This window comes from Mytilus edulis, chromosome 3 (genome assembly GCF_963676685.1).
Source record: "Mytilus edulis chromosome 3, xbMytEdul2.2, whole genome shotgun sequence".
Classification (NCBI taxonomy): domain Eukaryota; kingdom Metazoa; phylum Mollusca; class Bivalvia; order Mytilida; family Mytilidae; genus Mytilus; species Mytilus edulis.
In genome coordinates, this window is record NC_092346.1 from 74,329,209 (window position 1) to 74,345,959 (window position 16,751).

The 16,751-nt window shown below is 36.4% G+C and overlaps 2 protein-coding genes across 2 annotated transcripts; both read left to right on the plus strand.

Moving 5' to 3' along the window:
- Nucleotides 1-750: 750 nt before the first annotated feature.
- On the plus strand, nucleotides 751-3,508 carry LOC139517402 (toll-like receptor 13). The gene is made up of 2 exons (XM_071308388.1): nucleotides 751-828; nucleotides 1,195-3,508. Exon 2 carries the CDS (start codon nucleotides 1,200-1,202, stop codon nucleotides 3,369-3,371), a length of 2,172 nt encoding a protein of 723 aa, XP_071164489.1. The 5' UTR covers nucleotides 751-828; nucleotides 1,195-1,199; the 3' UTR covers nucleotides 3,372-3,508.
- A 908-nt stretch (nucleotides 3,509-4,416) lies between these two features.
- LOC139517403 (toll-like receptor 13) lies at nucleotides 4,417-9,622 on the plus strand. Its single transcript, XM_071308389.1, has 2 exons — nucleotides 4,417-4,622; nucleotides 7,436-9,622. Exon 2 carries the CDS (start codon nucleotides 7,444-7,446, stop codon nucleotides 9,580-9,582), a length of 2,139 nt encoding a protein of 712 aa, XP_071164490.1. The 5' UTR covers nucleotides 4,417-4,622; nucleotides 7,436-7,443; the 3' UTR covers nucleotides 9,583-9,622.
- Nucleotides 9,623-16,751: the final 7,129 nt, after the last annotated feature.

Below are 16,751 nucleotides of genomic sequence, written 5' to 3' on the forward strand. Positions count from 1 at the left end.
TATGATATTTACAAACCTATTTATATTTTACATATTGTGTCATGACAATTTCTATTCGCAAATATTGTTAACGCGTAAAAAGTTACTTTAAATTAAAAAAAAAAAACCATTTGAATGGGCGGCTACTATCATAAAACATATACCTATATTTTTGTGTTCCATTGATGATTCTTTTATTGTTAATCAAAAGAAATTGTTCTACCTAAAAGTATGAAATATGAATGCATTATAACGAAAGAATCAAGATGCGAGTATGAACACGAAGCTCCCCAGATGCATATATCAGTGGTGGATCCAGAATTTTCATAAGTGGGGTCCAACGGACTGCCTACGAGGGGCCCATTGTCTGCCTGAGAGTGGGGGCGCCCCGGTCATGCTTCAGTGATCCGGCCCTATATAATCAGCCAAAACAAATTTCCAGAAAAGGGGAGTGGGGCTACATCCGCCTTTGTATATATTATTATTTGACAGAAGAAAATGGACATTACTTAAATCCTATATGAATTTTCTACATTGATTTTCTATATTTTGAATATATACTATAAACATAACAACAACTGTTACAAACAGAATAAAATACTAAAACAAAACAGATTTAAAGCAACAGGAAAATACCACAAACAAAACAAACAAAAATTAAATAAACAAAACAAAAAAACTAAGACACGAAATGCATTTTTAATTTGCCAAGATAGGTAATTTTCTCTCAGTTTGATTTACAAAAAACCAAGGACACTGGAAAATCCTACCATTTAAACTAAATGCTAATAATAATTTGTTAAAAGGTTATCTCGATATTTAGAACGGTGTGCGGACGACGATACTACGGTATGTGATTATAAAACATGTATTATATCATATTAACATTTTTTACTTTCTTTGTAGAAGTATGCATAAGTGGCCTTCAATTGAAAACTCAACCGTTAATGTATTTATATTTCATAAAAAGTAAATCACTTTTTTATTTACAATAAAATGTGTTTTTACTCTTAAAAGTCTGCACTTCGTGGCCAATCGATAAGCATACAAATACATTTTAAATCGTATGAATTGAAAGATATCTTATGACGAGTCCGTAAAACTATTTCGTGAAAGGTAAGTTTGATAAATACACGCCAGAGCAACTACATTGTCAATTAGAGAAAGAGTTTGCTTGCATCAGTTAATGCTAATTTATTGTGTTCTTTTTTGTAGAAACAATGAGTAACTTGTTCAAATGGATATTCCTCCTCCAAATAGTAATTATAGCAAGTGAGGATATGGATACAGTTCAATGCAAGTACCCATGTAGCTGTAACTTCAAGACTAAATCAGCAACCTGCAATGCTCGTCATTTACGGTATATTCCAAGGTTACCATCAGACATAAAGACAGTCAAGTTTGTTCAGAACAATTTCACATATCTAGATAAATACTTTTTCAGGAATCTGACTTCTTACAATCGAATTGTAACACTCAATTTGACTGATAATCTCATACACTACATTAGTACCAACGCTTTTCTCGAATTCAAGTATTTAATGACGCTTGATATTTCAAAAGAGCCCAATCTCAACATTACTATGCTACAACAATCTCTGTACAGTTTACCTGTGAGACAAATGTCCTTTATTCAGTTTTCTGGGAATGGATGGCGAACTCTCCCAACGAACTTCTTTTTACCGTTCATCAACAGCTACAGGACCTCATTCAGCATTTCCCTGACCAGAAACAAACTTCAAAGTATAGATTCTAAACTTTTTTTATTTCTTCTTAATCTGAAGACATTAAATCTTGCTTGGAACTCCATTAAAAATGTAACGCTAGAAAATGCAATATCCGTACGAGTTCTCAATCTAAATAGTAACTTTGTTCGTGACATTCCTGTCTGGTGTGGTCCCAGAAATAAGACCATGGTTCCTAATCTTCAGAAATTATACTTAAGTGACAACTCAATTGCTGAAATGGATAGCTTTTCATTTAGATGTCTAGGAAACCTCAAGATATTAAACCTTGATGCTAATAACTTCCGCACGTTGCAAAGTAACACATTCAGTGAACTACAAAGCCTAAATACATTGTACATTTCAGAGAATACCAGACTTAAAACAATAGAAGACTATGCTTTCAATGTGTCTTCTTTACAATTTCTCTATTTTACACGAAACCATTATCAGTTTAACAAAGGAATACACTACAACTATAACCCGAAGAATTTATTTATGAAATGTCCTGATTTAGAACAACTAGATATGTCATACAACAATTTGCCAACCAGAAACCAGTATAATTATTTCCGAGATATATTTCGTCCACTACTTAAACTGAAGATTTTGAGGCTAGAAAGTACATCAATGCGTTCTTTGCCATATTATGCATTTCCTACAATGAAATACTTGGAAATTCTAGATTTGCAGAAAAACCTTTTACAGGGATGGAACAGAAGTAATCGAGTGTTTGGAACCAATTCGTCACTAAAAATATTAAATCTACGATCAAACTTGATTCGAGTTGTCAATAAAACAACATTCCCGCCAAGTCTGTTGTTCTCGCTTGATAAGCTCGATTTGGGTGAAAACTATTTTTCTTGTAGTTGCGATCAAATGTGGTTTCGCGATTGGATACGGACGAATTTTGAATCAAAAATAAGTTACAGTAAATTATTGTTGGTTGGTTATCCGGAATATTATAAATGTAAGCTGCCTGGGGACATGAGAGGCGTGCCCTTACAAGATTACAACCCGACTGATGATAACTGTCAACAAGCGAACCCATTAATCATAACGATATCACTTCTTACGGGTGCAGGAATACTTTCGTTTTTAGTTATATTCATAATGTACAGATGTCAAACGAATATTCGGAATTACTTATATTTATGTAGATTTTATAAAAACAAAAAATCTGGTTACATACAGTTAGATAACTGTGAAGACTATGAATATCACGCATTCATCGTGTATTGTGATGCAGATAGAAACTGGGTTCATAACGTTTGTGTTAAAAAGCTCGAAAACGAAGAGGGTATGAAAATTTGCATTCATCATAGGGATTTTGACATCGGAGAACCTGTAACAGGAAATATTGAAAAGTACATGGGTAAATGTCGTAAAGTAATTGTTGTTATGTCAAACAACTTTGCTGAAAGTGAATGGTGTCAGTGGGAAGTAGACCTTGTCCACGAACGACGAAGAAGGCAAGGAAAGGGCGTGTCTCTTCTCATCATGCTAAGGAGTATAGATTCTAAACATATGACAAATCGTCTCAGAGCTTTGTTAGATAGTACTCCACATCTAACATACTGTTCTGGTGTGGGCGAAAAGTTGTTCTGGACTGCGTTTATAAAAGGACTGAGAAAACCTATTGGTCATCCACCATTCGCTGTCGTCTGAATTGCGTTTTGTGTGTAGTTATCTGAGTAGTATTTCGCCAGTATAGTCATACAGAAATGATGAGACATAAAGCAGTTTTTAAACCTACACCTTTGATTGTCTATTGGCGTGTTTATATATAAAGTATATGATTGTAACTTTCGTTTTGTATAAAATGCACAAATACTGCAGTGTAACAGATAAACGAAATGAGACCAAGATTCACAACACATTTTTTTTTCTAAGTCATGACTTTACCAATAAAACACCACATAAAGCTTTTGAATTCGCGACAAACAAATAAAAAAAACATGCTTATTCATTTAAACACAACAATGATTTTTCAGAAATATACTACCAGTATTTACCGGTAAAAATTGGATTAAATAGCTTTAAATCTATCAACTGAATAATAAGTGATAATTATTTGGGTCATATGTAACTACATGTATCAGCAAACATTAGAAATGCAGGAAATAAATGTGTACAAAAGTTAAGAAAAAAAAAACATTTTCGCGGAGCAAAGTCACGAAATAAAGCATGCGTATTATCAAATAAAACTGGCAAAAGTTCAATCCACTGAGGAAATTCCTCCTGCACCCTCTCCCTGAAAATTTCAAATGGTCTTCCACTATAACCAGATAACATTTTAAGCTATATCTGCAGTTACCTTATTCAAACAAAACTGACGTATTTATGTACACCTGGACTGGTACAGGTGTAAAGTATATTGATCCGATACTAGTATATCTTTTGTTTACGTTTTCGTTGGATTGCTGCTTTTTTTTTTTATATATCACAAATGATAATAATTGTGGTTTTCTTTAACCTTTTGTTAATGTTAAATTATTTCACGCTGTACACGAAACAAAACGTTTGTGGTGTGATATCATTCATGCAGAAGATACTTGGGTTTTTTTTCGACAGAAAACCGATTATGATTACTTATATATTATATACCACAAAGTTTTGAGTATATCTGCATGAAATTCAACTTAGTCCGAGTACTTGTCCCCGTTACTTATAAATTCTGAAACAAACTATAATATTCGTGTTACTTTTCGTACGAAACTCCGTCGTTCAAGTTTTAAAATCGAGATACATAAACACTCTTTGGAATTCCACCCAAAGGTATAAATATTTTGGGGTTTTTCCTTCCTTGTTTGAAAATTTCTGTAAATGACACGAATTACCTATGCAACTTTCGGATTCACCTATTCATTGAGAAAACACGGTAATGCACTAGAAATATATGAACGGAATGCAACAAAGGTAAGAATCTTCATTAAAACCCTTCTTTTGTTTTATTTTTAATATACGAGTACTGGTAAATGCTATGATATCAGTGTGTAATGGTGGTCATGATACGATCTTGACATATCAGTATACTGATCTATTGAATATGTATATATTTAGTGGATATATATATTAGAACAGCACATGCTTTTTAAGGGGACTTGTTTAAATTTGTGAGTGGAAATGGCAAATGTGAATATAAAGTTTTATAGCGTACAAAATAATTTCAGAAAAATCTTGAATAATTTTTACACAACTGCTGTGTTCTTGTTGTTATTAATACGATATTACAAATAATATATTTTGTCTCTCTATCCTTTTTTTTTTTTTTTTTTAATTATAACAAATAGAAGAAATATTGAAATTACAAATATCATCAGCAAGACTAGATCTACAAATAAGTCCTGAGAGCCGAAATTTTGAGTCGACTTAATGGAGTTTTTATACCCCTTTAGATGACGGTTGTTAATTAATATTTTCTTCCTTTATTTGCTTATATCTTGAAATGAAATCTATAATAGGTAAAGAGAAATTTCAAATGGCAAAAAAAAATGATCTGCAGAAAAAGATCTACAAATGTGTCCAATATTATAGGAGTTACTGTCCTTCACTGATTATTTTGCCTATATTTTGCATATTATTTGGACTCAAATATGTATTGAAAAACAGCCAATATTGTAAGCAAAACAAGACCTAAAAAAATAAGCCAACAGAGTCAAAACTGACAATTACTTAAAGAAGTAATTGCCCTTAAGTTTACCCTTTTTATGAGTTGGGCAAAAACTAAAGGAGAGAAACTGTAATCAACAAAAATTATCGGCATGGCAAGATCTACACTAAGTCTTGTTAACACAGACAATCTTTTGCACTGGTATTAAACTGGAATTACGATTATCCCAATATGGCGACGGCAGATATAGGTAAAATCTTTACAGTCATTTTTCTCAAATGTAGCATGTTTTTGTCAATAGTTACTCAGCTGCAAGGTTTTTCTTTACCATTCTATCATATTTGAACCGTAACGGTGCACTGGAATTGTCTAAGCGCTTTGAAAATTGCCGTTAAAAAATTTAAGATGATAATCGTAACTCTATGGAATTTTTCTTGTTTGATAATCGTAATTTCTGTATCGGATAATAGTAACTGAAAAATAATAAATGTGTCTTTCAGCATTTCAATGGTATTTTGTGTGTTAAAATGCAAGTGTCCAGTTAATTGATGACATTAACGGAAAATAAAAATAAATGAAGAAACTTACAGGTTAATATCTAGGACAATTTACTTATTTATCTCGATTTATGGGCGTTTTTCAACAAAACCGTGATTTCTTGTCCCAGCCACTTTAAAAAAAAATGTGTTTGATCTTAACAAGTGAGTTTCTGTGCAGTTAGTACATGGAATTAAATTTAACATTTTTAAGCAAAGAAACATACTAATTTTAGAGGGACTCATAAGCTATTGATTCCTGAATGATTAAAAATAACCAAAATAGCATGTCCCTAGACGCCCTATTCAACATTCATTCTCAAATGTTTGCAAGAGATATAAACAAATGGGTCTTACAAAAGAAAGCTTTTATAACGGCAGTTTAATTGTTGGGGGGAAAAAAGCACATCATATGGACCAGAGTGGTACCGTATTTTTGTTAATGTCCACTACGAAACAGTTCAAATCTCCTTCAGTATTTGGTTTTAAAATCATGAAAAAAATATCAGTGTACAGCTTAGTACGTGCTTTGATGAATAGAATCATTCTTGATACTATTGCAATATAGCGATTGTGGGGAAAAAAACTAAAAAATGTCCACTACAAAACGGTCACCTACGAAACAAGTATTGGAGATATTGTATTTTTCAATTATATTCGTGCAAAACAAATAATATGTTATCAACATAAAATAGGGTCAAACTGTCTCTTGCGAATACTTAAACATTATTCCTACTTCATTATGACATAATAGGGTATGGGCTACAATTGAGAAAAATGACTGTAAAGATTTTACCTATATCTGCCGTCGCCATATTGGGATAATCGTAATTCCAGTTACGATTATCTCTTTAATACCAGTGCTTTTGTCCGTTTCTTATAAAAGTTATTGCATCTAAATAACGATTTTAACTCTTTCTTTTATGTATTGGGCAAAAACTATCGTAAAAAAGAGAGAAACTGAAAACAGAAGATCAGATATACAAGATAAACAAAAATGATATCGTACTAATTAATATTGGAGAGTTGCAGGTGAGCGACACCTACTCTTTTAGGGCCAAGGCAAAAAATGACTAGTGTAAAACCATTCAAACGGGAAAACATATACAAAACGAGAAACGAGAAACACTTATGAACCACATCCACAAACGACAAATACTGAACATAATATTCGTGACTAAAGACAGATGCAAAAAAAAAATGCAGCAGGTTTCACACGTTTTAAAAGGTACCAACCTTCACCCTTATCTGAAACAGTAGTGTAACATCACAACATAGAAAGCTGTGTGTAGATTTAAATGTTGAAATGTTGAAATTTTCTTATTTTCTTCTCGTGCACCTGTATGTACCTTACTTTTTTTATTCTATTCAAATCCCCATAGGGAGGTCTCCGATAGACTGAGTGAGCGTAAAATCACTATAATCGATAGCAGACGACACACAAGTTAAAGGTAAATGATAAAGTATTATTACCGACACAAGTATTGCGGTTGTCCACGCTGTTATGAAAATGATTCTTTGCTCTAGAGTCTTGTGTCTACTTATTTGTCATTAACTTAAAAGTATTAATTGTTTACTTTCAGTTTTGAAGATGAATTCGATGGTCAAATTTTACACTATTCTTGTGGCACTTATGATTATTGAGATATCAGATGGGGAACCAGATTGTAAAATCCCATGCTATTGCAAACCTAAACAGAAAACGGCAGCATGTGCTTCTCGTCACTTACATTATATACCTAAGCTACCAAGTTATGTGGAACAAGTTAAGTTTGTGGGAAATAACTTCACACATCTTAGTAGGAGTTTCTTTAAAAATATAACATCAAATAACAAAATCATTTTAATGAACTTAACAGACAATTTGGTGCTTAATATAAGTGTGGACGCGTTTGCTGACTTTCAATATCTAAAAACATTGGAAATTTCAAAAGAGGAAAAGCTAGCCATTTTCTCACTGAAGAAGGCGTTTCGAAGTTTCAATACATCAATGATAAATAATTTGATTTTTTCGGGAAACGAATGGGAACATCTGCCTCCCGATATGTTCAAAGAGCTAAAGTTAAGTCGGATTCGTTCCTTATCCATGACTTCTAACTCACTGAAGGATTTGAATGGTGGAATATATTCTTACCTGACAGAGTTAAAAACCCTCAATCTAGCGCACAATGAAATCAAAAACATTAATCTTTCTGGACTTATTGTCTTGGAAGAACTAGTGTTAATAGATAATGATATTCATAATATTCCTACATGGTGTAATAGTACAGGTGATAGTTTTGTTCCACAACTAAAAGTATTGCGACTTGAAAGCAATTCAATTACCGAAATGAATAGTTCGTCTTTCAAGTGTCTTCGGAATCTTCAACAGTTGCGCGTAGATTACAACAACTTCCGTTCCCTAAAAAATAACACATTTAGTGAATTGGTTAAACTTGACAGACTACACCTTTCACATATTACAAGGCTACAAGTCATACAGGAAACAGCATTTAATGTACCATCGTTAAAATCATTATATTTCCAGTATAACGGTTTCCATTTTGATAAAGGGAATAAGTTCAACGCTAAAACGATATTCAGCTATTGCCCAAACTTAACAACACTAGATATGTCAAGCAATTTTCTACCATCAATGAAGTTAATGTTAATTCCTCTGAAAAAATTAGAAAAATTAACCTTACCGGATACAAAAATTAGAGGATTGCCCATTGGTCTATTTCCTAAAATGAAATTCTTAAAGACTCTCAATTTACAGGGAAATTCCATAAATGGTTGGAAAGACAGCGAGAGAATATTTGGTAATAAATCATCACTTAAGACATTAAATCTTCAAGCTAATAACATCAGACTGGTAAACAAAACTACATTCCCCCCATCTATTTTATCATCTCTAGAATCTCTTGATTTGTCCTCGAATCAATTTTCTTGTACATGTGATCAAATCTGGTTCCGTGAATGGATACGGGAAAACTTTGAATCAAAATTAAAGAAAAACAACCTAACACTGATTAGTTATCCCGAGAAGTACGCATGTATGTTTCCCAGCAATCTCAGGGGAGTGTTGCTTAAAAACTATAACCCCACACCTGAAACATGCAAGGAGAAAAATTATTTTACAGCTATAGCAGTATCAATAACTTTGGTTATTGTTTTGTTGATCGCTGTCCCCCTTTTGTTATATAGATGTCAAACAAATGTTCGCAATTATATTTATTGGTGGAGATTGTATAAGAAAAGGAAATCCGGCTACATGCGTCTAGATAGTGAAGACTATGAATATCACGCGTTCGTAGTTTATTGCGAACAAGATCGAAAATGGGTCCACGATGTCTTAGTTAAAAAGTTGGAAAATGAAGAAGATATGCGAATTTGCATTCACCATAGGGAGTTTGACATTGGGGCCCCTATAACAGGCAACATTGGAAAATACATGAGTAAATGTCGAAAAATTGTTGTTGTAATGTCGAACGACTTTGCCGAAAGTGAATGGTGCCAATGGGAAGTGGACTTAGTCCAAGAACGTCGTAGAAAACAAGGAAGGGGTGTGTCATTACTTATAATGTTACATACTATAGATTCAAATCATATGACTGATTCATTAAAGACCTTATTGGACAGTACTCCTCATTTACAGTATAGTAATGGCGTTGGAGAAAAACTGTTCTGGACCGCCCTGGTAGAGGGGCTGAGGAAACCGTTTGGCCATCCACCAGTTGCAATCTTGTAACTTCTGCAAAAAATTGTTTAATAAAAATATATATCTTTCATTAGGTTTTTTAATCGTCAATGACCTAGTTAAACGTAGTACAAGAAACATTGTTATTTCTTTTCATTTATACGTTCAACTTTATTCTTACAGAATTAACATTTGTAGATAGTGTAGGCTATACCGGTGCTAATACAGAGGCGAAAGATACCAAAGGGACATTCAAACTGAAAAGTCGAAATGAAATGACAACATGCATGTCTAAAAAAGGGGGAAAAAGACCAATAGACAAACAATAGTACACAAAACACAACATATAAAACTAAAGACCGAGCAAAACAAAACTTACCAAAAACGGGAGGTGGTCTCATGTGATCCTGCTTTGTGTGTGGCACCGGACGTGTTGCTCATGTTTGTTCAAACCCTGTATATATCGGTACTAACTAATTGACCAATCATGTGTTACATTAAGTGTATTTGGTGAGAATGAGAGTTGGTCACAAACGAATTGACTTAGTAACGTGTATGAAGGATTCTACTTCCAATAACTTAATTTCACAATAAAAAATATTTAAAATATCTGGTGGTAGGTCAAAGTACGGTCTTCAAAACAGACCTTTGGCTCACACCGAACAGCAAGCTATAAAGGGTCCCAAAAACATTGTAAAAAAGTGTAAAGCCATTCAAACCGGAAAACCTACAAAAAACGAGAAACGGGAAATACTTATGAACCATATCAACAAACGACAACTACTGAACATCAGATTCCTGACTTAGGACAGGTGCAAACAAATGCAGCGGGTTTAAACGTTTTACCACAAGTGAACATATGTATTGAACGAATAAATTTGATCAATGATACAATGTAAATACAAATCAATAAAATAAGGCGTGAAAAAATAAAGGTAACAGTAGTATTATTGTATACCGTTGTAAGATATTAAACAATTTATATAAAAAAAACCAATAACCTTGATCAAAAGGCCGCCAAATACAAAAATATACACAGATAAATGAAAATAAATTTTGTTGTAAGGTTTGCACACACTGTAATAATTTCATTTTGGATGTAACACGTCTTCTGATTGGCTGACGTTATTTTGTTATCAGACCATAGACATAATTTAGTCATGTGACCGTGACGTCATCAACGTTTTTTTAAGGTTTTCTACGGTTAAAAATGGAATTTAAAATTAAATTATAAGAAATGACTGTAATATTTTTTCTGTCTATTCGAAATAACATAAAAAATGTGGTGCACACTGTTAAATAACCCGCTACGCGCGTTATTCAGTGTGCACCACATTTTTTATGTTATTTCTTCATAGACAGAAAAAATATTACAGTCATTCCTTAAATGTTGCGCCTGCTTTATTAATCACGATTGGGTGTTTTTAAAGTCTCAAGCTGGGGTCACACATTCACGATTTTTACTGCCGTCCTTGACAGGACCATTGCCGATTAAAATTTATCAAAAGTCTGATCAAGATCCTCTGAATCGTGGATGGAAATTCAAACTTCAATTAAAATTTGTAAAAAAAATAAAATAATCACGACAACAATCAGATATTGTTCAGGAAGCGTCGATATTCAACCGTTTCCAAGCGAATTTATCCCGATAATCCCGTTCTAAATCCGCTTCTAATCCGATTTGTATCTTTCGCCAGGTATAATTCGACCGAGCATGTCACGACTGCGTCCCGATTCTACCGAATGTAATCCGACAGAGATCAGATAGTGACAAGACAGTGAACCGACGCTGACGGAAGTTATTCGTTCGAAAACTGTCGGCATACTCGGGATGATCAGGTATAGACTGGTTCGCCTGTCTAGATCAATGTGCATATTACATATTTCATATATCAAGGTGATTATATATAGCGGGATCCCAGTCTAGATCAGGTACTGTCGGAACGTAATCCTATCACGGTCCGCTCTATCGCATTGCAAACGGCTTTGTCTGGTCTCAGTCGTATTGTATTCTGTAATTGTCGGGACTCTGACGTGGGTATTATTGACGAATTTAGATTAATAACGGGACTGTTTCGGAACGGTTTCGGCTAAAACGGTTCGCAATCAACAAGATCTGGATGCATTTGGGCTCAATCGGCAGAAAAACAGCAATGAAAAATTTCTCCAGATCATTCCCGTTCCACAGGACACCGTCCCGAATACACAGAACATTGTTAGGAATTCGATCCGATACAGCAGAATCTGTCACGACATAGGCACGATTGTAATCCGACTAGACAAAATCGGCCGAGTTTCCCCGAAATTAAGTTACGGGACGCACCTAACTGCCGGGGTGCTTTGCCGAACTATTCGGATCCTTCCCGACCAGTAATAATCTGTTACGAACTAAAACGACTGCGTTCAGGCAATAATAGGACATTCCAGATAATTGAGGATACTAATCCGACTTTTTCACTTTTCGTGTCGTGTCGCTGTCTGATCTCAAACGGGAGCAATAATCGGCAATGTGTGAACCCTGCATTAACGAAAAAGCATGTTGATCCATGTAAATGAGGTCACGGTCATATGAACCCCGTAAGAAAGATATATACACCATATCCAATCATTCCATACATCAAATCTATTTAATCTATTGCTTAAAGTATTAGAGAAACTGACCCAACTGTAGCAAACATATTTTTGACCGAATGAACCATGAAATGATGTCGTGTTGCTCAATACATGTAAAATCTGTTAATTAACTATATCCATACTCATATACTATTATATCATAATTACACATAGTATGACTATATATAAGCTATCTAAGCTGTATATGCTATCTGGGACATAATGCTTATGTACACCTTTTATAGCTGACTATGTGACTAGTGTGGATCTAGCCGGCGTTAATATTCATGAGGCTAGCCGTCAATAATATTCATGAGATCAAAACCGCGTTCGATGAAATGTTTTGGGTAGTTATTAGATTGTGACAATAAAATAAATTTTGCTGTCAATATCCATTATGGTTATGCTATTTATAGCAATATAAAGTAATTAAGAAATATTAAGCCAATAGGTGTCTTCTGTAAGGTCCGCGTCATTTAAAATGAAAGTAAATGAAAAGTTTAAATGCATTACCTCACACAACACAAAACAATTATGATCATTAAAATGTTGTTATTATTGAATCAATGTAAACTTTAGTAATTAAAACAAGATGATTAAATAGAGGGTAATTAAATGGAATTAATTGTCATATGGGCATTCCATAATCTGTTCGTTGTCTACAAATATAGTCCAATACTAAAACTAAAATATACAATACATATGATAGTATCACACAATTAAAAAGATCAGAAAAACAAGAAACATAGTTAATTGAAGACATATAATAAACAGAAAATTAGAAACTGTCAATTACTATTTCAATGACATAATTCTTCAAAATTACGGAGATCAATAAGAGTCTTTAATCTTTAATTCAGTCCATATTATAGCCTCTAAAATGGCCCATATCACTTATGCCCTAGACCCGTACGAGTTAGTCAGAAAAGGATAAGGGGGGGGGGTACCCTGGTATATCACAAATTCCAAAATGAACTATTGCCGGCTGGCCAAACGAAGAGATTCTCCATCTGGGCAATGATACCACGGGAAGAGGTACTTATTGCCTTTAAAATGGCCCATAGCACTTATACCCTAGACCCGTACGAGTTTGTCAGTAGAGGGTTCAAAGGGCGGATATGGAATCCAAGATACAACGAATTCGAACTGAACTAGTGCCGGCTGGCCAAACTAAGAGATTCTCCACACCGACCATTATACCAGAGGTAGAGGTTGGTATTGCCTCTAAAATGGCCCATAGCACTTATGCCCTAGACCCGTACGAGTTAGTCAGAAAAGGATAAGGGGGGTACCCTGGTATATCACAAATTCGAAAATGAACTATTGCCGGCTGGCCAAACGAAGAGATTCTCCACGTGGGCAATGATACCAGAGGAAGAGGTACTTATTGCCTTTAAAATGGCCCATAGCACTTATACCCTAGACCCGTACGAGTTTGTCAGTAGAGGGTTCAAAGGGGGGATATGGAATCCAAGATACAACGAATTCGAACTGAACTAGTGCCGGCTGGCCAAACTAAGAAATTCTCCACACCGACCATTATACCAGAGGTAGAGGTTGGTATTGCCTCTAAAATGGCCCATAGCACTTATGCCCTAGACCCGTACGAGTTAGTCAGAAAAGGATAAGGGGGGGTACCCTGTTATATCACAAATTCGAAAATGAACTATTGCCGGCTGGCCAAACGAAGAGATTCTCCACGTGGGTAATGATACCAGAGGAAGAGGTACTTATTGCCTTTAAAATGGCCCATAGCACTTATACCCTAGACCCGTACGAGTTTGTCAGTAGAGGGTTCAAAGGGGGGATATGGAATCCAAGATACAACGAATTCGAACTGAACTATTGCCGGCTGGCCAAACTAAGAGATTCTCCACATCGACCATTATACCAGAGGTAGAGGTTGGTATTGCCTCTAAAATGGCCCATAACACTTATGCCCTAGACCCGTACGAGTTAGTCAGAAAAGGATAAGGGGGGGGGGGGTACCCTGGTATATCACAAATTCGAATATGAACTATTGCCGGCTGGCCAAACGAAGAGATTCTCCACGTGGGCAATGATACCAGAGGAAGAGGCACTTATTGCCTTTAAAATGGCCCATAGCACTTATACCCTAGACCCGTAAGAGTTTGTCAGTAGAGGGTTCAAAGGGGGGATATGGAATCCAAGATACAACGAATTCGAACTGAACTAGTGCCGGCTGGCCAAACAAAGAGATTCTCCACACCGACCATTATACCAGAGGTAGAGGTTGGTATTGCCTCTAAAATGGCCCATAGCACTTATGCCCTAGACCCGTACGAGTTAGTCAGAAAAGGATAAGGGGGTGGGGGGGGGGTACCCTGGTATATCACAAATTCGAATATGAACTATTGCCGGCTGGCCAAACGAAGAGATTCTCCACGTGGGCAATGATACCAGAGGAAGAGGTACTTATTGCCTTTAAAATGGCCCATAGCACTTATACCCTAGACCCGTACGAGTTTGTCAGTAGAGGGTTCAAAGGGGGGATATGGAATCCAAGATACAACGAATTCGAACTGAACTAGTGCCGGCTGGCCAAACTAAGAGATTCTCCACACCGACCATTATACCAGAGGTAGAGGTTGGTATTGCCTCTAAAATGGCCCATAGCACTTATGCCCTAGACCCGTACGAGTTAGTCAGAAAAGGATAAGGGGGATACCCTGGTATATCACAAATTCGAAAATGAACTATTGCCGGCTGGCCAAACGAAGAGATTCTCCACGTGGTCAATGATACCAGAGGAAGAGGTACTTATTGCCTTTAAAATGGTACATAACACTTATACCCTAGACCCGTACGAGTTTGTCAGTAGAGTGTTCAAAGGGGGGAAATGGAATCCAAGATACAACGAATTCGAACTGAACTAGTGCCGGCTGGCCAAACTAAGAGATTCTTCACACCGACCATTATACCAGAGGTAGAGGTTGATATTGCCTCTAAAATGGCCCATATCACTTATGCCCTAGACCCGTACGAGTTAGTCAGAAAAGGATAAGGGGGGTACCCTGGTATATCACAAATTCGAAAATGAACTATTGCCGGCTGGCCAAACAAAGAGATTCTCCACGTGGTCAATGATACCAGAGAAAGAGGTACTTATTGCCTTTAAAATGGCCCATAGCACTTATACCCTAGACCCGTACGAGTTTGTCAGTAGAGGGTTCAAAGGGGGGATATGGAATCCAAGATACAACGAATTCGAACTGAACTATTGCCGGCTGGCCAAACTAAGAGATTCTCCACACCGACCATTATACCAGAGGTAGAGGTTGGTATTGCCTCTAAAATGGCCCATAGCACTTATGCCCTAGACCCGTACGAGTTAGTCAGAAAAGGATAAGGGGGGTACCCTGTTATATCACAAATTCGAAAATGAACTATTGCCGGCTGGCCAAACGAAGAGATTCTCCACGTGGGTAATGATACCAGAGGAAGAGGTACTTATTGCCTTTAAAATGGCCCATAGCACTTATACCCTAGACCCGTACGAGTTTGTCAGTAGAGGGTTCAAAGGGGGGATATGGAATCCAAGATACAACGAATTCGAACTGAACTATTGCCGGCTGGCCAAACTAAGAGATTCTCCACATCGACCATTATACCAGAGGTAGAGGTTGGTATTGCCTCTAAAATGGCCCATAACACTTATGCCCTAGACCCGTACGAGTTAGTCAGAAAAGGATAAGGGGGGGGGGGGGTACCCTGGTATATCACAAATTCGAATATGAACTATTGCCGGCTGGCCAAACGAAGAGATTCTCCACGTGGGCAATGATACCAGAGGAAGAGGCACTTATTGCCTTTAAAATGGCCCATAGCACTTATACCCTAGACCCGTACGAGTTTGTCAGTAGAGGGTTCAAAGGGGGGATATGGAATCCAAGATACAACGAATTCGAACTGAACTATTGCCGGCTGGCCAAACTAAGAGATTCTCCACATCGACCATTATACCAGAGGTAGAGGTTGGTATTGCCTCTAAAATGGCCCATAACACTTATGCCCTAGACCCGTACGATTTAGTCAGAAAAGGATAAGGGGGGGGGGGGTGGGTACCCTGGTATATCACAAATTCGAATATGAACTATTGCCGGCTGGCCAAACGAAGAGATTCTCCACGTGGGCAATGATACCAGAGGAAGAGGCACTTATTGCCTTTAAAATGGCCCATAGCACTTATACCCTAGACCCGTAAGAGTTTGTCAGTAGAGGGTTCAAAGGGGGGATATGGAATCCAAGATACAACGAATTCGAACTGAACTAGTGCCGGCTGGCCAAACTAAGAGATTCTCCACACCGACCATTATAACAGAGGTAGAGGTTGGTATTGCCTCTAAAATGGCCCATAGCACTTATGCCCTAGACCCGTACGAGTTATTCAGAAAAGGATAAGGGGGTGGGGGGGGGGGTACCCTGGTATATCACAAATTCGAATATGAACTATTGCCGGCTGGCCAAACGAAGAGATTCTCCACGTGGGCAATGATACCAGAGGAAGAGGTACTTATTGCCTTTAAAATGGCCCATAGCACTTATACCCTAGACCCGTACGAGTTTGTCAGTAGAGGGTTCAAAGG